General features: G+C 40.7%; 1 protein-coding gene across 2 annotated transcripts in view; it reads right to left on the reverse strand.

Moving 5' to 3' along the window:
* The window catches only part of PDCD1LG2 (programmed cell death 1 ligand 2), an 85,477-nt gene that overhangs the window by 48,501 nt on the left and 9,156 nt on the right, over window positions 1-27,820 (reverse strand). For both annotated transcript variants that reach the window (XM_067041578.1, XM_067041579.1), the window contains exons 3-4: window positions 11,145-11,411; window positions 3,401-3,538 (exon numbers count right to left, since the gene is read on the reverse strand). In XM_067041578.1, the coding sequence (XP_066897679.1) occupies window positions 3,401-3,538; window positions 11,145-11,411 (405 nt within the window). The remainder of the gene's footprint in view (window positions 1-3,400; window positions 3,539-11,144; window positions 11,412-27,820) is intronic.

Below are 27,820 nucleotides of genomic sequence, written 5' to 3' on the forward strand. Positions count from 1 at the left end.
GCTTTTGCTCTGTACATCAGATTCTTTGTAACTCCCTCATAACCATCCTGACCTTGGCCTGGACTTAGAGGGCTTCTATCCCACACTGCAATCTCCTCCAAGAGTGTTTGTATTTGAAAGGAGCCCAATGGTTAGCCTATAGAAATTGCCCTTGAATGCTGGAGATTGAGTGAAGGTCTCTAATGCCTGAGGTCAGTGCTGCCATTCTCTGTGGTTCTCATGAAAGCATTAGCCAGCATATTTGGCCTTTGGTTTAAATCCCTGTAAAGTCCTGGCTCAGTCTTTTAGGGCAGTGCCACTCAAAATGTGGTCCATGGGCTGGTACCAGTGGGTGAACTGATTGTTAACAGTCTACGATGAGATAGATATAGAAATCAAGTATAAACATTTAGAAACCTTTACAGAAATTCTTTTAATATGTTTTGTTTTTTAATGATCATATTTATTGAAATATATTTATTGAAATATCATATTATATTTATCGAATCCAGTAGAAATTTGAAATACTGCTCTATCCCACAGAGTAGCTACTAGCCATGTGTGGCTATTGAATACCTACAATATGTGAGCACTTAAAATATGACCAGACTTGAATTTTTATTTAATTTAAATAACCACATATGGCTACATTGTACAGAGCAGGTTAGCATACATATCTGCACATGGGAGGTTAAATGTCTAAAATTTTGTTGAACATCTATATATGCCAGATAATGTTTTAGACACTGGACATATACTGATGAATAAGAGAAACACAGTCCCTGAACTCAGGAAATTTAAAGATTAGCAGATGAAGCAGAACTTGACATTGTTTTTGTAATAGAAGGCCAACTTCTTTTCTGGAACCCAGCAAGTCACCCTGCAGCCGTAAACTATTGAATGGTTCCTCTTAAGTGGAGATGGTAAACAGAACCCTTTATGGACTGTCAACAGCCTCCCTATACACCTTGGTGTGCAGAACTGGTTGCTGAGACATAGGTGGGTAAATCTATTTAGGAGCCAAAGAGCCTTCTGGGTGGACCTGTTTATTTGACTCTGATAGATTTAGAAGTTTGGGACAGCCATGTCGCCAAGAGGAACTCAAGATAAGGCAGTTAGGACTGATGTCCCAGGCTCAATACAAAGGCTGAGTGCAGAAGAGGCTGGCTGGGCACAGCTGCTGTTAAGGCAGGAAGCCCCTTCTGCCACACCAGCCCATGAGAATCTTGCTTTAGGAGCAATGGCAGAATGTGTGAGGGGAGCCAGAAGAGTTGCCATCCTGCATCACTCTGGTCTGTGTGGGGATCTGGACTGGCAAGGGTACCTTTCTGTGGTAGACAGAGATACCCAGAGGGAACAGAGATGTTGCACAGCAGTAGAAACAGCTGCAGCTCAAAACCAGTGCCCTCTGGTGAACTGACCTAGCTCCCTAGTAGCCTTCCTGCCTGTTTTGAAGCAGCACTGACCCTGGGGGCTAAGCAAGCCTCCTGGCAGTCTGTGGGAGGTGGGGAAGTACATACTGTAAGAGGGAGACACTGGATTTCTTGCTGAGGTAGGCAGGTGGGTACTTGAGGATTTGGAAAACTAAAAGGGATGCAATTCCATTTATAGCCCAAGCTATTAAAACAGGCCCTAAGTATGTAATGTGTGCTGAGTGCATTGAAAGGAGAAGTAGGTGCTATGGAAATATCTAACAAGGGGATTTGAAGTAATGGGTGTCGTGAGGGAGTAGAGTCAGGGGTGGGAGTAGAATCAGGGAAGCCTTGATGAAGTGACAGCTTAGCTAAGATTCAAAGGATGACTCCAACTCAGGTGGACAAAGAAAATAAAATATTTTAGAAACAGTGAATATTATATGAGAAAACTCAGAATTGCAAGAATGAGATACCTCTGTGGGCCAGACAATTCTGTACAGCTAGAGCTTGGAAAACAAGGGTACAAAGCCGAGACGTGAGTCATATGACCAGGGGCTTGTTGGGACTTCACCCAGTGAGCAGTGAGAAGCCATGGAAGAGGTGTGAGCAGAGGAGACATGGTAGATTTGAGAATTTAAACGCCTGTTCTAGCTAAATTGAAAATAGACCACATTGGAGGCAGGAGTGGGTTCAGGGAGACAAGTAGGAGGGTTCTGCTCTAGTCCAGGTTGAAACACAGTCATGGCAGTGAGGTTGGATCAGTAAGCTGGAAAATGTTATTCTCATATTGCTTCCTTCAGCAGATGGAAAATACACCTCAAAGAAGTTGAGTGATTCGTACAAGATCATAGAACCAATATGTGGGAGCACTAGGTCCAGACCTAGCTTCTGTCACTGGTTTAAAGCTCTATCCAGAGTACCAGAACTTCTCAAGCTTCTTCTGTGACGTGAGTTTGTGTACATGGCAGATGCATTTCCACACATGTATCCGTTTACTCCCTTGCAAAAAAGCAGATCCCAAAGCACAAGAGTTAGAGACGGGGGTTATTACATAGGCAACGGTGATTTCACTCTTGTTCATTAAAAACAGAAAAGGAATCATTTGAAAATGTATTCACTTACCTCTTATTAGTAACAAATCTCTCCCACTCCAGTTGGTGCCTGAGACTTGCACCCGGCTTGAAGCTACTGATAGCTTCACTTACTCTTGAGATTGGGATGGGGGATGAGGGGAGGATTTCTTTTTTCTGCTCTATCTTTAAGAAATGTGGCTCCATTTCATTTTCCCAAAGAGAGTAAGGACAGAAGACTCTGCTGCTCATTTCTGAGGTGACTAATGGGCTCTCAGGTCCCAGGTCTGGAACCGTGGTTATAAAGTTGTTTCTGAGAGGTGTGTATGAGGGAGGTAATGAAAGAATGCAGAAGGTAAGATTCTGATGAGCTGCATCTGTCATGACTCTCTGAGGTCATAGATTTGCAGAAGTGATTCTGTTTAGTCAAAGTTCTTTGGGGCAGGACCTTGTAATTCCTCCTTTATGGTGAATTGCCCTTCCACTCCACTTCTATCCCCTCTCTCTCTCCCCGCCCCATTTTTCCTCCTTTCCTCCCTCCCTTCTTCCCTTCTTCCTTCCTCCCCAACCCCCCTCTTTCTTTTGACAATAGTTCTTGGATCCTGAATTCCATAGTAGAGGGTTTTGTGGTTAATACCCAAGCTAATGCACACATAGGTCAAAGGAAAAATTATGACAATATTTCACGGCAGATGAGACCATAGAAGTTAGACTGTAGACGTAGGACAAAAATCACCTAAAAGCCCCCCAATTCTCAAATAGTGGCCATTCCAAATTCCTACTGAATTATTCCCAGATGCATTTTCCTTTTCTATAGGCCATGTTTAGATCTTGGGAGGAGCTCACTGGGTGCTGACAAAGGAACAGTGAGGCCAAGCAGAGCCTCACACAGCAGAAACCCAGTCCATTCGGTTACCATGAATGAAACTCACTTACCTTTTCCAGAATAAAACTTTTGGCAGAGCCATTTTCTTAGGACTATCATTGTGGCTATGAACATTAAAGCAATGATGAAGGAGAGGATGAAAATATGAAGCAGTGAAGATGGAGGGATCTCGGGGGATTCCAGATCACCTGGAGGAAAGAAAAGCACCAGAATCCCATTACATGTTAGCTTAGAGGTAAACCAACAAGTTGGCCAAATGACTGGGTTATAACCAACATGGCCAACTTACATTGAGCATTTACTCCATGGCCAGGTACTGTCCTATGAATGCTGTATGTATATGAATGCTGTATATATATGAATGCTGTATGTATATGAATGTTGTATGTATTAGCTCTTTTACTCCTCACAACCACCCTATGAGGCAGGCTCTACTATGACCCTCATTTTACTGATGAAGAAAGTGAGGCACAGAGACCTTTCCCAAAGTTATACAGTAAGTGACATAGCTGAGATATGATCCAGGCTGCCTGGTTCCAGATCCCATGCTTTTCATCATTCTGATACACCTATCATATTATGTCTTCCTTCCTTCCTTCCTCCCTCCCTTCCTTTCTTTTTTTCTTTATTTATTTCCTTCCTTCCTTCTTTCTTTCTTTCTCCCTTCCTCCCTTCTTTCCTTCCTTCCTTCCTTTTTCTTCTTTCTTTCTTTTCTTTCTCTCTCTCTCTCCTTCTCTCCTCCTTCATCATCTCTCTCTTTCTAGTAGGATAGTCCCTCAGCCCAAATATGTCTCCCCACTCCACTGTTAAGCACTCATGGTGCTTAGAATTTTTACCATCAGTTATTCAATCTCCAGGATTAACAGGATCCTTTTGAAAAAATAGAATATCATACCTTAGCGTGAATCACTACAACTAGTCCTTTTCCTTGTCTCAGCTAATCAAGGTCTGACAGTGAGGAAAAGATGAATTAGTAGAGAGGTGGATGAGAAGAGTAATTTTGGAGGTTGGGGGAAAGCCTTGTAAAGGAGAGCTCTGGGTAGAATGAGGGCCCCAGACTGACAAAGGGCAGGCCTGGAGGGGCGTCCACTGTAGGGAGATGGAAGGGTACCCAGGGTAAACTGTGCCCTTTCCAAAAGGCTGAATTTTGCCTTGTGGAGTAACTCATAAACATAACAGGGAATTCCCTGGAGGCCCAGTGGTTAGGAGTGTGCGCTCTCACTGCTGAGGGCCCGGGTTCAATCCCTGGTTGGGGAGCTAAAATCCCACAAGCTGCGCGGCGTGGCCAAAAAGAGAAAAAAGAACATAACAGCCTGGTCCAGGAAAAACCTGGCAAAACTGCTCATGAGGAAGGGCTCAGTCCTGCCAATTGCCCTTCCCCTCCCCCATCATAGTGCTGTCTGAGAATCACAGACAGTTTTAACTGTCTGTGGGACAGTTAAACTGGGATCAGATATCATTTAATGTGAGGCCTTCATTTTACAGTTGAGGAAGTAAGGCTCTGAGATGCTAAATTATCTATAGGGTCATCACTGTTAAGTAAGTGACAAAGCCAGGATTGCAAACCTAGATCTGTCTGATCCAAAGCTCAGGCCCCACAGATATTTGTCTCTATCCTTAAGATTGTGGTGAACATTAAAAAAAAAAAAAGCATTAAGAAGTAATAGATAATCTATATATAAAATCCATATATAAAAAATTTAATTGAGGTAATCCATATATAAAAATTGGATAATCCATATATAAAAATTTTAATTGAGGTATAATTGTCATATAACATTATATTAGTTTCAGGTATACAACATAATGATTTGATATTTGTATATACTGTGACTGATCACCACAATACATCTAGTTAACCTCCCTTACCATACATAACCCATATTAATTAATATCTTCTAGGAAAGGTTGATTAAGCACTTGCTCCATGTAGCACCATAAGTCAAGGAGTTCTCACTGTCCCCACAACAGGAGAGGTCCCTACTTCAGTGCCTTTATGCAAACCCTTGTCCTGTGCAGGTTCCCTCATAGTCCCTTCCACACGCAAACTCTACTTATTCCTGAAGACATTCTAACATTGAACATCCAACAGGACATCAGTCTGCTTAGATTGTAACTATCTGAAGTGCAAAGATTTTCTATAAGTCATCTCTGAATCCCCTATAGAGCCAGGCACCAGCTACATAAAGGTGTCAATAAGGATTTGTTGGGCTAAATTGACCATCTGTCTATCTCGTCTACCTTGCCCAATCTTCCTTGTCATTAGTTACCTTATGGCAGACTGCTGCTTATCCCTTAAATCCATTCTCCATTTCTTCTCTAGTATTAGCTAGGGATTAGCTGGACACATGGCTTCTCTGAGACTACATTTCTAAGCCTCCCCTGCAGTTAGGTGTGGCCAGCCACGTGAACTAAGTTCAGGACTAGAGAATGGGTCTTTTGAGTCTTGGCCTTCAAACACTGAATGTGTCTCTTTTCCTTTCTGAAGGCTGAAACATGAATGTGGCAGTGACCCAGCTTTGACAATTCAGCAGGGGTAGCATCCTGGAGAGTGCCAGAGCGACCAGATGGAAAGAACCTGGATTACTGAATGACTTTATGGAATATAGTGACTTACCTGCTCTGAACCACCTTCTATCTCTGAATGTGACATCAGAGAGAAATATACTCCGGCTTTATTTGAGTCACTGTATTTTGAGGTTACTTAGCCTATATCCTAATACATCTTCTTTTAGATTGTTTTACAGTAATTGCATGCTACTTAACAATGATGTCATGATGCAACTGGAAAAACATCGGATTTATCCTATCCACAGCCTCATGCACTCACAAGGAAGTCATGCGTCTCTCTAAAGGTACTGTATTTTTTTTTCCTGTTTCCATCCTTTCTGACTGCTAAGGACTTTACAAACATATTTCATTTAATCCCCACAATAACCCTATTAGATCTCTACCATTATTTACCCTCATTCTACAAATGAGAGGCTGAGTTCTAGGGTGGCACAGTCATACGTTCATGTTCTCAGAGCTAGTAGGTAGCAGAGAGAGGATTTGAAATTCAAGTCCATCTGACTTCAGAACCCATGCTCCTGACCACTGCCAGAGAGTCACTTCCAAGTCTCCTGGGAGAACTTCTCTGCCAGCCCTACAAGGGTCTTGTTATAATTATTTCCTGTGTTCCAATCTCATTACATTTCCTAATGAAAATGCAACACTGCCTTAGTGGAAGGAACCCTGTTTCAAAGGGAAAATGGTCTCATTGCTCCTTCATTTGATTGAAAATTAGGATGTTCAGTCATCTATTCTAGAGCCACTGGAGAACCTCCCACCTCAGACTTTCACTGCTATATTTGTTTTATTCATTGACTTCTGTAGAAGCATGTTGTGGGTCACCGAAGTCAGCAGTGAGCAGCTCAACTTATGAGAATGAGTAGAAAGGGGAAAGTCATAATACAATTTAAAAATGCCTTTGTGAAACAAGCAAGAATGCCTTTGTGGGAGAATGTGTGACTTTGGTTATTTTGTTGCTGGTATTTGTATCACAAACTAGGGGATCATTTGACTGCTCTGATCTGACTGTCCACACAGACTAGCAGCTGGGATGATGGGACTGGGGTCATCCAAGACTAAGTCTCCAACCCATTAATCTGACATTTATTGGGCACTTACCATGGGCAGAGCACTGAGGTTTTGCTTTAGTTTGGACATAAAGAAGACTCATGTGAACAATTAAAATACATGGAAAATAAAATACCAATGAAAGAGAAAAGACAAGTACAGTCACAGGCAAACAAAGAAATGGTACAGGCAATAGGTTTTAGGAGGCAAGATGAGGGAAAGATGGCTTGTACCCTGGAGTTACCTGAGCTGCCATGGAGAACTGGTGAAGAGGGCGAATAATGATATTTTATGTGGAAGAAACTGCTGAGCAGAGAAGTCATGGTGATGGGAGAGGTACAAGCAGATTCAGAGAGTTACAGGGAAAGGAAGGGGAGCTTCCTGGAGCAGAGGATCCATGTCAGGGGATAGGATGAATATAGAGCTGGGAAGGATTCTCAACATATCCCTAGAGACTGGTTGAAAATCTCTGACTGCACAAAGATTCCTCCATTTCCCTGCCAGCCGCATTCATGAGTGGTATCCTAGGAGCTCCCAACCTCTGATGCAGACCCCACAGGTCCCTCCCACGACTGTTGACTATTCCATCAGCTCTGTTGGCTCCCTTGGAGAGAAGAGCCAGCTTACTTCATTCTTAACTTCTCACTGCCTCAAGGCTTCCAGAAGAATGGTTAGTTTGCTTTTCCACCTCTCTACCACGAAGAAAAAAATACTGATGTATTCAGTGATGTGAAGTGTAGATTCCAGTTATTTCCAAATTCATCTTACCCAGGCCCCTGTCTCCCAGCAAAGTTCCTCATATAAGTGTCATTCTAGAAAACCACATTTCATCCAAAGTATTGGCCAAAAATTAACCAGGCAGAAAATTCCACATAACAAAGGAGAGTTTACTAAACAATTCTTGGAAAAAAATAATTCCCTTGAGATTGTAATATATAAGACTGTAGACCTCTGGTATGAATTAGTTATAGCTCAATTTTTATAAGGTGACAAGTCTGGTGGTCTTAGCTGTGATTTAAAAAAGAGGTAGAGAATATTGAAAGGTCCAAACTTGCCTAATTCACTATTTTCACTCAAAGTTGGCCCTAAAAATGGTAAGTTTCTAATGTCTTCATTTCTTTCAAATCCTTAGCATGAATCCTCTCCTTACTTCCTCACTTCATCACAATAACTTAGTTAGAAAGAAGCCGGGCTAACTTTAGCACTGGAATTGGGTAGCCAAGTGTGGATAGCTGGGGAAGTGGGGAATTGGGGATTTGAAGATGACAATGGAGCTGGCTGCCTCTGAAAACTATATCAGGGAGGATTCTTTTCTTCTAGAAAAAAAATGCTAGGAAATTAATGATGAGATGGGCATTGAGTCACTTCAGAGTTCTCAGTCTGGTTTGTGGATTGGTGCCAATCCATGATAAAATTTAATTTGAGATAGAGCAGGTATCTCTGGTGCCCCAACTCATATTCTGCCTGTCTTACCCCTGATTACAGCTATGGCTGAATGTGGCTGAATGATGGATGGTTCTGTGCAGGTTCTAACTCACTTCCCCCAGACAGTCTTGCCTCAACCATGTGCTACTTTTATGCCAGGGCTCCCCCAATGCTGAGGGTTGGTCCCTTTCATCATTACTTCCAGTGACCCATTTGTAGATTTTTTGCTTCTTTCTCATCTCCACAAATTTAGTCTCCACTGGATTAAAGGTCCAGCTTCTTAGTGGCAAGTGCTTCTACGAAAGGATGCTGTACCAAGGGATATGTTCTATTGCATCTAGATACTGCCTAGTCAGCTTGAGCTCTACCCACTGTCAGACCAGCATGCAAAGAAAAGAATCATTGCACTGGTAATCAATCTTGATTACCAGGAAGAACTCAAATGCTGCTACATAATGGAGGCAAGGAAGACTATGTCTGGAACTCAGGGATCCACTGATTCTCTGAGTCTTGTTACTTTCATACCCAGTAATAACAATGAAAAGGCAATCGCAGCAACTTCAGTCTGCTAAGGGCAAGGTGACTATGGGCTTATGTCTCTCAGGGTTGAAAGTCTGAGTCACCCCCAACCCCTATTTCTCTCCACCTTCCAGGCAAACAATCTATTCTATCTGAAATGCTGAGCGAGGGAAATCTAGAATGTATGGTGGATGAGAGAAATGACAAACATCACTTATGGCTTGGGATCAGTTGCAGCAGCAGGAACTGTAACTTGTTCCATGAACTCTCGTATATGCATCTTGTGCAGAGATTGTAGCTACTTCCCTGTCTGCAGGCTTGGAGACAGTGGACTTAATGTAGGGCATGCATGGATGGACTTGAGCAGTGCAAGGGATAGACTGTCGTAGTCCTGCCTCACTTCCTCTCAGCTTCACCTCTGATTTCAGCCACAGATTGAGTAGAATTCGGGGTGGGCCTTGACTCACTTCCTGGTCAGTGATTCACCTCAAGTGGATACATTGCTCTCTGCCCTGGAATGGCTTTGATGCTATAGATGCTGGGGGGAGCTCACAGTAGAAGGAAGTTAACACTCCTGGGGACAACTGTTAACCATTGGAGGTAAAAGCAGATGGATTAGTCCTTCCACCTGAAGCCCTTTGAGTAAACATCTTAGGAGATGATCTATACACTTCTCAGGTGGTCCTTGAGTATTTAAGCTTCTATTGCCCACACCAACAACTTTAATAATGCACCCTTCTATTTGCTTTTCCTTCTTTCCTGTCTTGATTTCCTAAACCTCTCATTTCTGCTCCCTGGGGTCATCACCTAAATACCTGCATGCCACACAAGTCCTTATCATAGGCTCTGTTTTATCTAACTAAGGTAAAGGGCAAATAGTGAAATATAATGACAACATAGCAAATCTTCTATAAAGTCAAATTTATCATAACTAGGGACTGTTCTTTATTTGGAGATTATATCCTTTATTGGTATGATAGCAGAATAATGACTTCCCTCAAACATGTCCATGTTCTGAAACCTGTGAATGAGTTATCCTATACAGCAGAAAGATTTTGCAGATATGATTATATTAAGGACCTTGAAATGGGAAAATTATCCTAAATTATCAGGTTGAGGTATGTATTGCGGGGAGGCATCTAATGTAATCACAAGGGTCCTTAAAAGGTGAAAAAGGTGGTCCTTAAAAGGCAAGAGAGTTAAAGAAAGAGATGTGATAACAGAAGCAGAGATCTGAGTAATGCAGTTGCTAGTGTTGAAGGCTGTAGGAAAGGTCCACGAGCCAAGGAATGCAGGTGGCCTCCAGAAGGCAGAAAAATCAGGAAAATGAATTCTCCCTTAGAGCCTGTGCAATCCTGTCAACACCTTGATTTGAGACCAGTGAAGCCCTTTTCAGACTTCTGACCTCCAGAAGAGTGAGGTCAAGCCCATGATGTTTGTGTAACAATAGGAACAATAGGAAACTTATGTCTCTGGTGATAAAATGACCTGTCTCTTATGAAATGATTATGATACTAGATGTTAAATCTCTTATTTGGCAAATGAATGTTCTTGGCAGATTAAAAAATTGTCAGACTACCAAAATTGTCAGAAATTTTGCTGGTGCACGAAATTCTAAAGTATGGGATTCAGCATAGCCAGTGAAGGCTCTAAATGATTTTTTTAAGAGGTCAGTTTTCCTGGAAAACCCTAAAACCACTTGGCTAGCAGCAAAGCCAGCAAAGTAATATTCATACTGCTGACTCGTAGCACTGTGCCTGAATCACAATGATGAACCTTTATGCTGGGTATTTTCAGTTTCCTCTCTGGATCCATTCTCTCCACTCCAACACTCAGTTCTGAGCTCTGAGAAGTTGACTTTATGAACATGTCAGTGGAATTCCACCTGGGCTCTGCTAATGGGAAGCACCAGCAGGAGACTGGAGGGGGGGAGGAGAATGAGGTTGTGGTATCCATTCATCAGCTTCTGCTCTTTGGAGTTGCTGCAGGTGGCAGCGTCCCTGTACTGGAGGCCACAGTTCCCTTCTCCAGGTTCCAGTAGCCTCTCTAGGGTGGTAATTGCTCCCCAACTTTTGAAGCCCCAGGTGTCCTGCACTACCTTTAGTACTTTCTCTAAATCCTAATCCCGCCTTCATAAATAGTCCCTTTATTACACTCTCCTCAGATTACTTATTCTGAATGTGCCATCCATTTCTTGCCTGAACCCTGACTGGTAAGCTAGGCAGCTCTTACCTTGGTCAATGATGGCCGAAGTGAGTTCCTTCATATTGGCATTCCAGAACACACAGCTGAAATTCCTGCCAGGGTGTGGCTTTAGGCGCAGAACACTAGTGACCTGGTAGAGGCCTTCAGAGGTCTTGGTGTGGCTGGTGTTGGTAGGAACACTGATATTTGGCCAGGACACTTCTGCCAGGGGATAGCCTACAGCCTGGCAGGTGAGCTCTACCTCATCTGTCCCTGGGACCTTAAGGTTGCGAGTGTTTATTTTCTTGTAGGAAGCTGGGCAAGAGAAGAAGAAAAAGAAATAAGTCTCTCTTTTCGGATTCCTGTAGATCTCTGTACTCGATGCCACGTGAAGTAAAATTATCATTATCAATAGTAGGTACTAATAGTTTTAACTTGTTAAACATTTCCTATGTCCAAGATATCATGCTATTTTACATATATTGAATTATTTAATTTTTTACAATACAGCAAAACAGAATTGTTAATATACCCAACTTTTGTTGAAGGTAATTGAGGCTAGAGAGGTTGAGTGTTTCACTCAGAGGCACAGGGCTTTTAACTGGTGGAGCCAATTTATGCACACTCAAGGTCTGATTCCAAATCTCAATGGTGCTTTTACCCTACCACAATCTGTGGCATCCCGTATTAATGTAAATTATCTTACAATTGGGGATTGGAGAAAAGAGAGGCTGGATAAACTAAATCACTAGATAACTCCCACATCTCACTTTATTTAGTACTTTTTCTAACATCTTCAGGAGAAAATTTTCTTTCCATGTCCTTCTTTCTTCTGTACTCTTTAAGGTTAGGAGGAGAAAAAATAAGGACCTAGAAATCTGTTGGAGGTCAGGTTCATTGCCATCTTGATCCCAGATGGTTCCATCTGGGTTTGTTTTTGTAACATCATTATTGGAGTATAATTGCTTTACATTGCTGTGTTAGTTTCTGCTTTATAACAAAGTGAATCAGCTCTATCTATACTTACATCCCCATATCCCCTCCTTCTTGCATCTCCCTCCCACCTTCCCTATCCCACCACTCTAGGTGGACAAAAAGCACCTAGCTGATCTCCCTGTGCTATCCGGCTTCTTCCCACTAGCTATCTATTTTACATTTGGTAGTGGATATATGTCAATGCCACTCTCTCACTTCATCCCAGCTTACCCTCCCCCCTCCCCGTGTCCTCAAGTCCATTCTCTACATCTGTGTCTTTAGTCCTGTCCTGTCCCTATATTCTTCAAAACAATATTTTTTTAGATTCCATACATATGTGCTAGCATACGGTATTTGTTTTTCTCTTTCTGACTTACTTCACTCTGTATGACAGATTCTAGGTCCATCCACCTCATTATAAATAACTCAGTTTCATTTCCTTTTATGGCTGAGTAATATTCCATTGTATATACGTGCCAAATCTTCTTTATCCATTCATCTGTCGATGGACACTTAGGTTGCTTCCATGTCCTGGCTATTGTAAATAGTGCTGCAATGAACATTGTGGTATATGACCCTTTTTGAGTTATGGTTTTCTCAGGGTATATGCCCAGTAGTGGGATTGCTGGGTCATATGGTAGTTCTATTTTTAGTTTTTTAAGGAACCTCCATAATGTTCTCCATAGTGGCTGTACCAATTTACATTACCACTCACAGTGCAAGAGGGTTCCCTTTTCTCCACACCCTCTCCAGCATTTGCTGTTTCTGGATTTTTTGATGATGGCCATTCTGACTGGTATGAGGTGATAGCTCATTGTAGTTTTGATTTGCATTTCTCTAATGATTAGTGACGTTGAGCATCCTTTCATGTGTTTGTTGGCAATCTGTATATCTTCTTTGGAGAAATGTCTACTTAGGTCTTCTGCCCATTTTTGGATTGGGTTGTTTGTTTATTTGATATTGAGCTGAATGAGCTGCTTGTATATTTTGGAGATTAATCCTTTGTCAGTTACTTCGTTTGCAAATATTCACTCCCTTTCTGAGGGTTGTCTTTTTGTCTTGTTTATGGTTTCCTTTGCTGTGCAAAAGATTTTAAGTTTCTTTAGGTCACATTTATTTATTTTTATTTTTATTTCCATTTCTCTAGGAGGTGGGTCAAAAAAGGATCTTGGTGTGATTTATGTCATAGTGTTCTTCCTATGTTTTCCTCTAAGAGTTTGATAGTGTCTGGCCTTACATTTAGGTCTTCAATCCACTTTGAGGTTATTTTTGTGTATGGTGTTAGGGAGTGTTCTAATTTCATTCTTGTACATATAGCTGTCCAGTTTTCCCAGCACCACTTATTGAAGAGGCTGTCTTTTCTCCATTGTACATCCTTACCTCCTTTGTCATAGATTAGTTGACAATCTATGTCAACTAAGGTGCGTGGGTGCGTGGGTTTATCTCTGGGCTTTCTATCCTGTTCATTGATCTATATTCTGTTTCTGTGCTAGTATATACTGTCTTGATTACTGTGGCTTTGTAGTATAGTCTGAAGACTGGGAGACTGATTCCGCCAGCTCCATTTTTCTTTCTCAAGATTGCTTTTGCTTTTCGGGGTCTTTTGTGTTTCCATACAAATTGTGAAATATTTTGTTCTAGTTCTGTGACAAATGACATTGGTAGTTTGATAGGGATTGCTCTGAATCTGTAGATTGCTTTGGGTAGTATAGTCATTTTCACAATGTTGATTCTTCCAATCCAAGAACATGGTATAGCTCTCCATCTCTTTGTATAATCCGTAATTTCTTTCATCAGTGACTTACAGTTTTCTGCATACAGGTCTTTTGTCTCCTTAGGTAGATTTATTCCTAGGTATTTTATTCTTTTTGTTGCAATGGTAAATGGGAGTGTTACCTTAATTTCTCTTTCAGATTTTTCATCATTAGTGTATAGGAATGCAAGAGATTTCTGTGCATTAATTTTGTATCCTGCTGCTTTACCAAATTCATTGATTAGCTCTAGTAGTTTTCTGGTAGTGTCTTTAAGATTCTCTATGTATAGTATCATGTCATCTGCAAAAAGTGACTGTTTTACTTCTTCTTTTCCAATTTGGATTCCTTTTATTTCTTTTTCTTCTCTGATTGCTGTGGTTAAAACTTCCAAAACTATGTTGAATAATAGTGGTGAGAGTGGACAACCTTGTCTTGTTACTGATCTTAGAGGAAATGGTTTCAGTTTTTCACCATTGAGAAGGATGTTGGCTGTGGGTTTGTCATATGTGGCCTTTATTATGTTGAGGTAAGTTCCCTCTAGGCCTACTTTCTGGAGTGTTTTTATCTTAAATGGGTGTTGAATTTTGTCAAAAGCTTTTTCTGCATCTATTGAGATTATCATATGATTTTTATCCTTCAGTTTGTTTTTGTTTTTGTTTTTGTTTGCGGTACGCAGCCCTCTCACTGTTGTGGTCTCTCCCGTTGCGGAGCACAGGCTCCAGACGCACAGGCTCAGCGGCCATGGCTCATGGGCCCAGTCGCTCCGCAGCATGTGAGATCTTCCCAGACCAGGGCACAAATCCGTGTCCCCTGCATCGGCAGGCGGACTCTCAACCACTGCGCCACCAGGGAAGCCCCTTCAATTTGTTAATATGGTGTATCACAGTGATTGATTTATGTATATTGAAGAATCCTTGCATTCCTGGAATAAATCCCACTTGATCATGGTGTATGATCCTTTTAATGTGCTGTTGCATTCTGTTTGCTAGTATTTTGTTGAGGATTTTTGCATCTATGTTCATCCATGATACTGTCCTGTAGTTTTCTTTTTTTGTGACATCTTTATCTGGTTTTGGTATCAGGGTTATGGTGGCCTCGTAGAATGAGTTTGGGAGTGTTCCTCCCTCTGGTATCTTTTGGAAGAGTTTGAGAAGGATAGGTGTTAGCTCTTCTCTAAATGTTTGATAGAATTCACCTGTGAAGCCATCTGGTCCTGAGCTTTTGTTTGTTGGAAGATTTTTAATCACAGTTTCAATTGCCGTGCTTGTGATGGGTCTGTTCATATTTTCTATTTCTTCCTGATTCAGTCTCGGAAGGTTGTGCTTTTCCAAGAATTTGTCCATTTCTTCCATGTTGTCCATTTTATTGGCCTATGGTTGCTTGTAGTAATCTCTCATGATCTTTGTATTTCTGCAGTGTCAGTTGTTACTTCTCCTTTTTTCATTTCTAATTCTGTTGATTTAGTCTTCTCCTTTTTTTTCTTGATGAGTCTGGCTAATGGTTTATCAATTTTGTTTATCTTCTCAAAGAACCAGCTTTTAGTTTTTATTGATTTTTTTATCATTTCCTTCATTTCTTTTTCATTTATTTCTGATCTGATCTTTATGATTTCTTTCCTTCTGCTAACTTTGGAGTTTTTTTGTTCTTCTTTCTCTAATTGCTTTAGGTGTAAGGTTAGGTTGTTTATTTGAGATGTTTCTTGTTTCTTGAGGTAGGATTGTATTGCTATAAACTTCCCTCTTAGAACTGTTTTTGCTGCATCCCAGGTTTTGGGTTGTCGTGTTTTCATTGTCATTTGTTTCTAGGTATTTTTTGATTTCCTCTTTGATTTCTTTAGTGATCTCTTGGTTATTTAGTAGTGTATTGTTTAGCCTCCATGTGTTTGTATTTTTTACAGATTTTTTCCTGTAATTGATATCTAGTCTCATAGCATTGTGGTCAGAAAAGATACTTGATACAATTTCAATTTTCTTAAATTTACCAAGGCTTGATTTGTGACTCAATATATGATCTATCCTGGAGAATGTTCCAGGAGCACTTGAGAAGAAAGTGTATTCTGTTGTTTTTGGATGGAATGTCCTATAAATATCTGTTAAGTCCATGTTGTTTAATGTATCATTTAAAGCTTGTGTTTCCTTATTTATTTTCATTTTGATTGATCTGTCCATTGGTGAAAGTGGGGTGTCAAAAGCCCCTACTATTATTGTGTTACTGTTGATTTCCTCTTTTATGGCTGTTAGCATTTGCCTTATGTATTGAGGTGCTCCTCTGTTGGGTGCATAAACATTTACAATTGTTATGTCTTCTTCCTGGATTGATCCCTTGATCATTCTGTACTGTCCTTCTTTGTGTCTTGTAATAGTCTTTATTTTAAAGTCTGTTTTGTCTGATATGAGAATTGCTACTCCAGCTTTCTTTTGATTTCCACTTGCATGGAATATCTTTTTCCATCCCCTCACTTTCAATCTGTATGTGTCCCTAGGTCTGAAGTGGGTCTCTTGTAGACAGCATATATACGGGTCTTGTTTTCGTAACCATTCAGCCAGTCTATGTCTTTTGGTTGGAGCATTTAATCCATTTACATTTAAGGTAGCTATCGATATGTATGTTCCTATCACCATTTTCTTAATTGTTTTGGGTTTGTTATTGTAGGTCTTTTCCTTCTCTTGTGTTTACTGCCTAGAGAAGTTCTGTTAGCATTTGTTGTAAAGCAGGTTTGGTGGTGCTGAATTCTCTTAGCTTTTGCTTGTCTGTAAAGGTTTTAATTTCTCCATCAAATCTGAACGAGATCCTTGCTGGGTAGAGTAATCTTGGTAGTAGGTTTTTTCTTTTCATCACTTTAAATATGTCCTGCCACTCCCTTCCTTGCAGAGTTTCTGCTGAAAGATCAGCTGTTTACCTTATGGGGATTCCCTTGGATGTTATTTGTTGCTTTTCCCTTGTTGCTTTCAATATTTTTTCTTTGTATCTAATTTTTGATAGTTTGAGTAATATGTGTCTTGGCATGTTTCTCCTTGGATTTATCCTGTATGGGACTCTCTGAACTTTCTGGACTTGATTGACTATTTCCCTTCCCATGTTATGGACGTTTTCAACTATAATCTCTTCACATATTTTCTCAGACCTTTTCTTTTTGTCTTTTTCTTCTGGGACCCCTATAATTTGAATGTTGGTGTGTTTACTGTTGTCCCACATGTCTATGAGGCTGTCCTCAATTCTTTTCATTCTTTTTTCTTTATTCTGCTCTGCAGTAGTTATTTCCACTCTTCTATCTTCCAGGTTACTTATCTGTTCTTCTGCCTCAGTTATTCTGCATATGATTCCTTCTAGAGAGTTTTAAATTTCATTTATTGTGCTGTTCATCATTGTTTGTTTACTCTTTAGTTTTTCTAGGTCCTTGTTAAACGTTTGTTTTATTTTCTCCATTCTATTTCCAAGATTTTGGATCATCTTTACTATCATTACTCGGAATTCTTTTTCCGGTAAACTGCCTATTTCCTCTTCATTTATTTGGTCTGGTGGGTTTTTACCTTGCTCTTTCATCTGCTGCGTATTTCTCTGTCTTCTCATTTTGCTTAACTTACTGTGTTTGGGGTCTCCTTTTAGCAGGTTGCAGGTTCACAGTTCCCGTTGTTTTTGGTGTCTGCCCCCAGTCGGTAAGGTTGGTTCAGTGGGTTGTGTAGGCTTCCCGGTGGAGGGGACTGGTGCCTGTGTTCTGGTGGATGAGGCTGGATCTTGTCTTTCTGGTGGGCAGGACTACATCTGGTGGTGTGTTTAGGGGTGTCTGTGAACTTATTATGATTTTAGGCAGCCTCTCTGCTAATGGGTGGGGTTGTGTCCCTGTCTTGCTAGTTGTTTGGCTTGGGGTGTCCAGCACTGGAGCTGGCTGGTCGTTGAGTGGAGCTGGGTCTTAGCATTGAGATGGAGATCTCTGGGAAAGCTCTCACTGATTGATATTACACAGGGCTGGGAGGTCTCTGCCAATGTCCTGAACTCGGCTCTCCCACCTCAGAGGTTCTAGCCTAACAGCCGGCAGGAGCACCAAGACACTGTCAGCCACACGGCCACGTACATGGGGAGTTTCTGGCCTTTTGGGGAGTCTGAGGTCTTCTGCCAGTGTTCAGTAGGTGTTCTGTAGGAGTTGTTCCACATGTAGATGTATTTTAGATATATTTTTGGGGGGGTAAGGTGATCTTTACATCTTACTTCTCCACTATCTCGAAGGTCCTCTGGGTTTGTTTTTTTTGTTTTTGTTTGTAGCTTCTTTTCTTATCTCTGGACAATTTAACTTAAAGATTTATGTTCATTCCTGCTAAAGGTGAAGGTTGATGGGTTTTGAGCAAAGACCTGGAACAGCTCTGGCAATACTTTGAAGATGAATGAGTTAATACATGTAAAGTGCTCAGAAAAGGGCAGGAACACAGTAAGCACTTGATAAATGCTATTATTATTTTTTAAAGACCTAGATTCTGCCTATAAATAGTCAAGAACTGAGTATATTTATACTTCTTTCTAACACACACACACACACACACACACACACACACACACACACACACACACACCCTTCTGTGCAGTGGATGCTGAATGAATTAATCAGATATGCCTCCCTGCCCTCTAGAAAACTGAGATCTAAAATAGACACAAGTGACATTGAGAGCACCAGGAAGACACAAGGACAAATTGTCCAGTTATCTTAGATGATAGCTAAAAATAAATAAATATTAACCACATATGCAGACACCAGGGAGTGTGAAAAGTAACCTGCTGATTTTTGGTGAAAGGAAGAGGGAGTGAGCACTAGCTCTCATCAGGCAGGAAATATTTCTTTAAGAAAGAATTTCAGTACAATCTTTGAAGTAAAGATGTATATATGGCACAGATATGATGAAACTTTTTTTTGTTAAATTTTTGGGAGGAGTATAAATGAGCACAAACTGTGAAAAGTGATTTTATATTAAAATAATGCTAACAGCCATGTGTAAAATATCAAATATGTATGATTAACTAAGTGTTTTCTAGGTGCTGGGTTCATGCACCGTGATTTTACATTCTGTGGAGGTGGAAGGAATATTCATTTCCCTCTCCACAATTTTTTCTTTTTGAGAACCTCCCTTGTGTGTCTCTGTGTTATGAGTTGCTAATTTGATTAGTTATAGCCAAAGTCACTCACTGAGTCACGGGTCACTGGAGAGCAAGGTGACTGTGTCTTAAAGTGCTGTTTATAACCTGTGGCCTTCTCTTGAAGTTCTTTCCATGTCATTAAGAGTAGTTGCCTGGGTCTGTTGGCCTGCCTGCCTCAAAAATCTCTCACATCTTCCCCACCCACAGTATTCCAGCTTCTGCTTGTGACTGGGTGGGTGGGGCAGATTTTCTTATCTATGAGTTTGGATGGATAACTTCAGGGACTGATCTGCAAACCTGGACTCAGTTTAAGACAAGGGAGAAAGAAACAAGAATTCCCTATTCTGAGTTATGTTCTCCAGTGCAAATTATCAGAGAATCTCCAAAGTGGAGAGAGGGGAAAGGGAAAGATTATGTGCTCATCCAGTTGTTAATTTAAAAAAATGGAGTTCATTTCCATTTGGCCACTGATTCCTCTGGGTATAGCTCACTTAGTTAAGAACTTAGAGAGGAGCAGGGGTGAGTAGCTCTAACTATTGACTCCATCCTCTTAATAAACCTTATCTTGCTTAAACCACCCAAGGACCTTAGGAGGTAGGAAAATTTCATATTCCAGTAATAAATAAGGAAACAGTTGGAATATGGGGTGGTTGGGGAGCTTTGAACTCATGTCCTTCATGGGTACAGCATTCTGAATTCTGCACTGGGATCATCACAAGAGGAAGATTCTCTATGTAATCACAAAAGTCTAGGGATGAAGCAACATACATGGGAAGAGAGATATGTTTCCCAGGGGGACTTCAAAGTACCCAGAAGTAGAAGAAGATAAGAAGAATTAGGTCCTGAAGCAGGCTACTGAAGGTCTTGAAGTAGTTAGACTCACTAGTCTCCTTGGATCCAATTTTGGTCTACCTCTAGCAATCCATCAGTATCTGAAGCATGCATTTTGAGTACCCACTTTATCTAATTTTATGTTATTTTATCTACACTTATTGTCCCTTCATTTGATGTCCTCTTATAATCATTTAATCCTATTATGTTGTAGATTATTTCTGTAAGCTCTGGGGCTTTGGAGGGTCATAGAGTAGAATAAATGGATTCATAGGAGTAGTGTGTTACAGGTGAGGGCTTGGTCTGCTCCAGCAAGGTAGCTAAGGATAAGATGCTGGTGTTGGTTGCTGAGTTGGTAGGTGATTTCAGAGGTAGGAGGGCCATGAATCAGGAGCTGGGCTGAGGCTTTGACTTCGGATGTATAAATAAGGGAAGAGATGGGAGAGATGTTCAACTAAAAGAATCAGCGAGAAACAATGTGACTGACAGGTATTGATTTCCAAAATATACAAACAGCTCATAGAGCTCAATATCAAAGAAACAAACAACCCAATCAAAAAGTGGGCAGAAGACCTAAATAGACATTTTTCCAAAGAAGACATACAGATGGCCAACAGGCACATGAAAATACACTCAACCTCGCTAATTATTAGAGAAATGCAAATCAAAACTATAATGAGATTATCACCTCACACCAGTCAGAATGGCCATCATCAAAAAGTCTGTAAATAATAAATGCTGAAGAGGGTGTGGAGAAAAGGGAACCCTCCTACACTGCTGGCAGGAATGTAAATTGCTACAGCCACAATAGTATGGGGGTTCCTTAAAAAACTAAAAACAGAGTTACCATATGATCCTGCAATCCCACTCCTGGGCATATATCCAGAAAAATGAACTCTAATTCAAAAAGATACATGCACCCCAATGTTCACAGCAGCACTATTTACAATACCCAAGACATGGAAGCAACGTAAATGTCCATTGACAGATAAATTGGTAAAGAAGATTCCATTGTATGGTACATACATACAATGGAATATAATTCAGCCATAAAAAAGAATGAAATAATATCATTTGCAGCAACATGGATGGACCTAGGGATTATCATACTAAGTGAAGTAAGTCAGACAAAGACAAATGTCATATATCACTTATATGTGGAATCCAAAAAAGTGATACAAATGAACTTATTTACAAAACAGAAATAGACTCATAGACATAGAAAACAAACTTATGGTTACCAAAGGGGAACGGGGGAGAGGGATAACTTAGGAGTCTGGGATTAACAGATATACACTACCATATATAAAACAGATGAACAACAAAGATATACTGTATAGCACAGAGAACTATATTCAATATCTTGTAATAACCTATAATGGAAAAGAATCTGAAAAAGAACACATATATATATCTGAAACACTTTGTTGTACACACTAACACAACATTGTAAATCAACTATACTTCAGTTTGAAAAATAAAATTTTTTTAAAAGAATGAGCAAGGTTTGGGGGAGGGACAGGAGCACACACCCTACATTTATGTAATATTAAAGATGTCTCCAGACCCTCTTCCTTATTAGGGTAATGGCTGAAAAGACATCATTATCAGCAATACACAATGGGGAAGCTGGACTGAGGGTGACATTCTTAGGAAAAGATGAGTAAATTTTAGAATTTCACAGGTGGAAGTGATCTTAAAATTTGATTAGTCCAACTTCCTGCTCATTGAGAAGTATCTTCTCCAGCAGCTTTGCTAGATAACTATCTTGAATGTTTCACATGCACTTGGAAACAATGTGTATTCTGCAGTTGTTGGGTATAAATTGTATATATGTCAATTAGATCAAGATGGCTAACTGTGTTGTTCTACTCTTCTATTTTCTTTTTTGTGTGTTCTACCAGTTATAACAGAGATGAGTTGAAATCTCCAAATATGATTATGGATTTGTTTATTTCTCCTTTTAGGTCTGTCAATTTTTATTTTATATATTTTGAAGCTATATGGTTAGATGTATACACGTTTAGGATTGTTACATTTTCCTGTTGAATTGATTTTTTCTATCATTATGAAATGCCCCTTTTTATCTTTAATAATACTTTTCTTCTTGATATTAGTAACCTGCTAGATAACTAACTTTTGGTTAAACACATCTGTGAATGGAAACTCTTACTTCCAGAAGCAGTCATCGCCACAATTAGACAATAAGAAAGTTAAACTTTCATTGTGAGGATCATCCTTACGCCAAGTCAAATTTTGCCTCATGGTAGCTTCAACCCATTGGTACTTGCTTGGTTTAGCAAAACAACATATGGTAAGCATAGTAGTTAAGAACATGGGCTTCAGAGTCGGAAAGCTTTGACTAGGCTTAAGCCAAGCAGTGGTTATGTGACCTGTCAAGCCTCAGTTTTCTCATTTGTAAATAGGTACGATAATTCTTAACCTTAACAGGAGTGTGAGGATGATTAAATGAGTTAGGTACCTAGAACTTATTAAATAGTTAGTACTGGCAATTATTATTATCTCTTTCATGTGACAAAACCCTTCAGATATTTGAAGATCACTGGCAAGACCCGGTATAGTCTTTCCACCTCTTAGGTAAAACATGCTTACTTACTTTCTTCAACCATATCTCACAGGACATAATTTTCAGCCCCAGTTCCAGATAGCAGTCTTTGGATACACTTTGTTTTTGCCAGTGTAACATGACCTATATTCCAGATATTATCTAAGTAGCACTAAGTATAGTGTGACTAATTATTTCCTATGTGCTGAGTACACTTCAGGCCCAACACAGGGTTTTAAAGCAGCCTAAGGTCATAAGATCAATTTTGTTGAGTGATCTACTGCTCAGCTAGGTTGGCTATAACAGACCCCTTGTCACTTGGAGATGGTCTCCAGGTTGACCCAAGACCTTTGTTGCCCCTTAGTCAACAACTACTACTTGTTCAGTCGGTTATAGATCCAGTCAACTACACTTATTCATCCCATGTTTTACCACTTTATGCACAAGGTGTGTGCTGTGTGGGTCCTGGGCCTGTTTGCCCTTAGATCAATCCCTCAGTTTTTGCTCTATACGGCGGGAAGGCTGACTCTGGAAGGCTGTGTATCCCAGGCTCATGACAGCCAACAGCAGGCATAGTGGGAAGATGGGAGAGTGAGCAGGAGGAAGGAGAATGAGTGTTTCTCCCCCACATTCTATGCTATAAGGCCTCTCCAGCAGCAGCCACAGCTCTTCCCTGGCTCCAGATACCACTGGACAGGCCCACTTGGGTTCCACCCCTGGGCCCATTAACTCTGCCTTCCCCCTCTCCCTCCAGCCCAGCAGTGTGGTAGCAGCTTCCTGCTTTTGCTAATTGGTGATTTGCCTCCCTAGTCACCATTTGGCTTCTCAGTCCGTTCCATCAAAAGAATTACTATTTTCTGATTTCAATTTCCATTGGTTTAAATGGTTTCTGTTATCCCAGCTATCTCTATAATTCAAATGTTACTGGCAACTCTAGCATTTCTGAAATAAAGATAAGCTTTATTATCTTTACTATATGCTTTAGTACTATATTATCGTTACTACTGCACATAGTATCATCTGCTTTATCATCATAATGACCGTAACTAAGGTGAAAAAATGTAGTTTTACATGCATTAATCTTAGAGAATCTTGGCAGGTTTCTAGTAGTCACTGAAAGAAATCTTTTAGGATGGCTCTCAATTGGTCTGTTAAATGGCCTGGGGAGGAACATCAGGTTAAACAGTTTGTAATTCCCAGATTTCTCCCCTTCAAAATTCAGGAGATTGTTTTCTTTTTTTTTTTGAGGTACACGGGCCTCTCACCGCTGCGGCCTCCCCACACTGCGGAGCACAGGCTCCAGGACGTGCAGGCCCAGCAGCCACGGCTCACGCGCCCAGCCGCTCCGCGGCATGTGGGATCCTCCCGGACCGGGGCACGAACCCGTGTCCCCTGCATCGGCAGGCGGACTCTCAACCACTGCGCCACCAGGGAAGCCCAGCATGTTATTTTCTTAACTCAGGGTTTCCTTATTCCCTTCAGTTTCCCCAAGGGAGAAAAGACACTGAGAGCAGATTTAGCCCCATTAGTAAGTTTTTTCAGCAAATGCTTTCTGTGGGCCTTGAGGCTTAATGTACAGACATCATTTCACTACCGAGTTGCTTCTCTTGGGCTGTTCTCCCTGTGCCCTCTGCCATCTGACTTGCCCTTTTAGGGTGAAGGCCATTTCTCTCGTGAGAGAAAACGGAAACTATGCTGCCACCTTCCTCCACTTGTTGAAGTTGTACTCTATCTATCTTGGGCCTTTTTGTTGATTTAAAGTACATTTGTAAGCCTCAGCCTGCTCAGGCCTTCAGGCTGGTTTGGCCCTTCTGTTCTTAGTACCTGCTCTGTGTCTATCTGGGATCCTTGCTCAGGCCAGTTCTCAACCTGTGGGCTCAATCCCTGGCTTCTCAGGGCCTCTGTACCCTTTTCTTCAGTCATGCTCCCTGGCCTTCTTCTGACAGATTTCTAATTGCCTTGGGGTTGCAATTTGGCCTTTCCAAAACTGCAGCCTTCTGTTACTGTCTCTTCTAGACTCTCTAGCCATGCTACCTAGCAATTTTTTCCCTGTCCTTATGAAATCAATTCTCTTTTCACTATATTTAATATGAACTGTTGCCCAGACATCAAAGAAAATGCTATAAACCTATTTTCAAGGTATATGCCAAAACTTAGGCATTTTAAGGACAAAGCACATCCTTCCTCTAGTCTTGTTCTATGTAAGCACACCCTAACTGGGGTCCCAGATCTCCCTGGCTTCCTTCAGACACCCCTCATCTGGGTAGAATATCCTTATGTGCTGGTCTTCAATCTTTTTTTTTTTTTGCTTGCATTTCTCCTAAAACAATCGTGATGCAGTGTGCTCCTTCTCACATATTTATTAAGTTCATTCTTCGAATATATCATAGGTTTCTATATTGTTAGCCCTTTATAAACACATATTTTTAGCAAGGCAATTATTTCACTCTTTACAAATGCATCCAATGTCACCTAGAAATCAAAGAAGGTGTCTTTCATACACACCACCATCCACTGAAAACTACATACAAAAATTCTTCTCTAATGGTCAGAACTTTACATTGTTTCTTTTTATTCCTCCAATATCAGTTCCCATTCCACTTCTGCAGAATTTTATCCTAATGCAACATGTTTGAACACTCTTTTGGTGATTATCCTTTTGTTTCTTTGCAACAACAAAACATGTATAGCTATTGAAATTAAATTTTTTTTTCTTGTGACCATGAGGCTTTAAGTGTTCAAAGTTTTCTTCTGCATTGAAATCTAATTTCCATTATTATCAGTACATGTGAAATCAAAACATAAAATATTATGAATATTGATAATTATTAAACATAAAAAAAGTTTACTGGAAATGTATCTTTTAGTGGGATGGATGAGGCTCTCTTTTTCAATCTGTTCATGAATCTGAGGATGCATATGACTTATGGTTGGAAGGAGACAAGGTTCAGCATCAATTCTATTTCTATTTTTCATTTTTTGTAGCTATAAGGGCTAAGGAATCTTGCTCATATGAATAAGTAGGTGGGAATGGAAGAAGTTTGGTTATAGTAATACCATTTCATTCTTTGAAAGCCTTATGATTTATATGACAAAAAATTACTTTTTAAAAAATTATCAGCTGTTAACTCTACTAGGGCCTCCTTCGATTTTGTTGAAAACAGAGAATTTGATACCTCCTGGTTTGCAGAAGGATTTGTTAGTCATTACAATTTGGTATGGTATCAATATTTCCCATCATTCTTTTGTTTATCACTATGGAGGATTTTATACCTCAGGGCAATGCACTGTAATTATGATGGGTGAAAGGGAGGCTTTTTATGAAGTGGGTAAAGCAAAAATAAAAGAGGAAGTGTTTTAGGAGAACCCCAAGAACCTTGCCTGGAAGGCATATTCTCAGGCACACTCAATTTGGGGAACGAGTACTTGGGGAAGATGAAGATCTAGAAACTATCTTCCTAAAACTGCCTATGCTATGCATCCCACAGAAAGTCTTTGTTTTCCCATATACTCTAGCTGGAAGATCATTAAGGGTTTAAGGTTTTAAGGAATTAATTAACTAATTAATTAATTAAGGTTTGAGGAATAAATCTGTTCCTCACCTGATTCATCCCTGGTCTAGGTGAGGAAGCGGGCAGAGTGCCCTCCCATGGATGAGGGACATCCCTCAGCCCGAGCAAGAAAGAGTGGGACTGGTACCAAATCGCCCAAAGACCCTAGGTGCATTATAACACTCAAATAGAGATCAACAAACATGGGGCAGTGATTTAGGGGTGCAGATACCCAAGTACACTAGGGGATTGTGAGGATATAGAGCCCTCGCTCCTCCAGTTGATTGAACTCAGACTAACTTCAATGCTCTGGAGTTCCTCCCAGTTGATGCCTGTTTGTAGGAAATTCAAAAAAGATAGAAGGCAGTTACATCCAGCTAAGGGCTTTCGTGATGACTCACTATCAGTTGAGATGTAAGAGGGCACCATCCCTGCAGTAATTGAGGGTCTTTGATCCAAACCTCTAGGCACTCACCATACGCTATGCACCATGCTCAGTTCTTTATGTTCATTATCTCTTTTAATTTTTACAATAATCCTATGTGGTAGATGCTACTATTGCTATTCTTTTACAAATAAGAAAAATGCGAGATTAAGAGAGGTGAAATAACCTGCCCAAGGTCAGGTGAAAACAACATTCAACCTCATGTCTAATTATTCTAGTTTCTCCTTCTTTATACCAGATCATAAAGTCACCCCACTGCTGTCAAGGTCAATGGTCTTTAGGGACCAAAATCCACAGACTCTCCAGAAGACAGAACATATCCTCTGAGTATAATGTGTGGAATAGGGAGGGGACAGAGAAAAACTGGCATAGTTTAACTCAGACCAGTCAGCGAAGGCTGAAAAACGTAAGCCAATGAACAGAGCCAAATCTATTCTTCTACAGTTGTTATATGTCTTTCCTCAAATGACCTTTCCCAGAACAGACAAGAACTTGAAGATTCTCTTCAGATTTAGGTTCTTGGCTCATGTTGTGGTGGAGAGAGCCCTCAACCCAGAGGAATGGGGACAGCTATTGATTCACTGGCTCCCTCAGGCTACCCATTTCAATTCTCTGGACTTCAGCTGTTTCATGTGCAATAGATTAGGCTGGGACTAAAGTAGCATTTTCCAAACTTTTTAGACTATGACCCAGAGTGAGAAAAAAATTAGCACACCACAAGCCAAGAGGCACACGCACACATGTGCGTGCACACACACACACACCTCTGAAATAATTTGTGTTTCACAAAACAACACTAAGCCCTACTATGTGATGCCCTGATATATTCTATTCTATTCAATCGGTTCATTCATTTTATTGGTAAAAAACACCCACCTGGTTGCTACTCAGTAAACTGATATTTTAATCTGTTAATGAGTGGCAAATCATGGTTTAAAAAACTCTGGACTCTGAAAAAGTAGTTTAATATCAAGTCAGTATTGTTCCTGTGAATTAGGCAAAACTTATCTTTGGTACCTCCCACCTTTCAGGGACTCATTTTCCTGGCTTTCTCTAGACCAGTTTTATTCCCTCTATCCCTATTTGCCCTCACCTCCACTGCTTTATACTCAGATATCAAAAAATATTTCTGAGCAGGTGCTTTTGTTTTCTCTGAGGTATCTCTGTCTCTTTTTTGTTTGTTTGTTTGTTTGTTTGTGGTATTCGGGCCTCTCACTGTTGTGGCCTCTCCCATTGCGGAGCGCAGGCTCCGGACGCGCAGGCTCAGCGGCCATGGCTCACGGGCCCAGCCGCTCTGCGGCATGTGGGATCTTCCCGGATCGGGGCACGAACCCGTGTCCCCTGCATCGGCAGGCGGATTCTCAACCACTGCGCCACCAGGGAAGCCCTCTCTGTCTCTTTATAGCCATCCTCCCAGTTTGGGCTTGAGCTTGTTACTTGCAGCTAATGCAGGTCCTGTGTTGGAGAGATGCCTCCAT

The sequence above is a fragment of the Kogia breviceps genome, chromosome 8 (genome assembly GCF_026419965.1).
Source record: "Kogia breviceps isolate mKogBre1 chromosome 8, mKogBre1 haplotype 1, whole genome shotgun sequence".
Lineage (NCBI taxonomy): Eukaryota > Metazoa > Chordata > Mammalia > Artiodactyla > Physeteridae > Kogia > Kogia breviceps.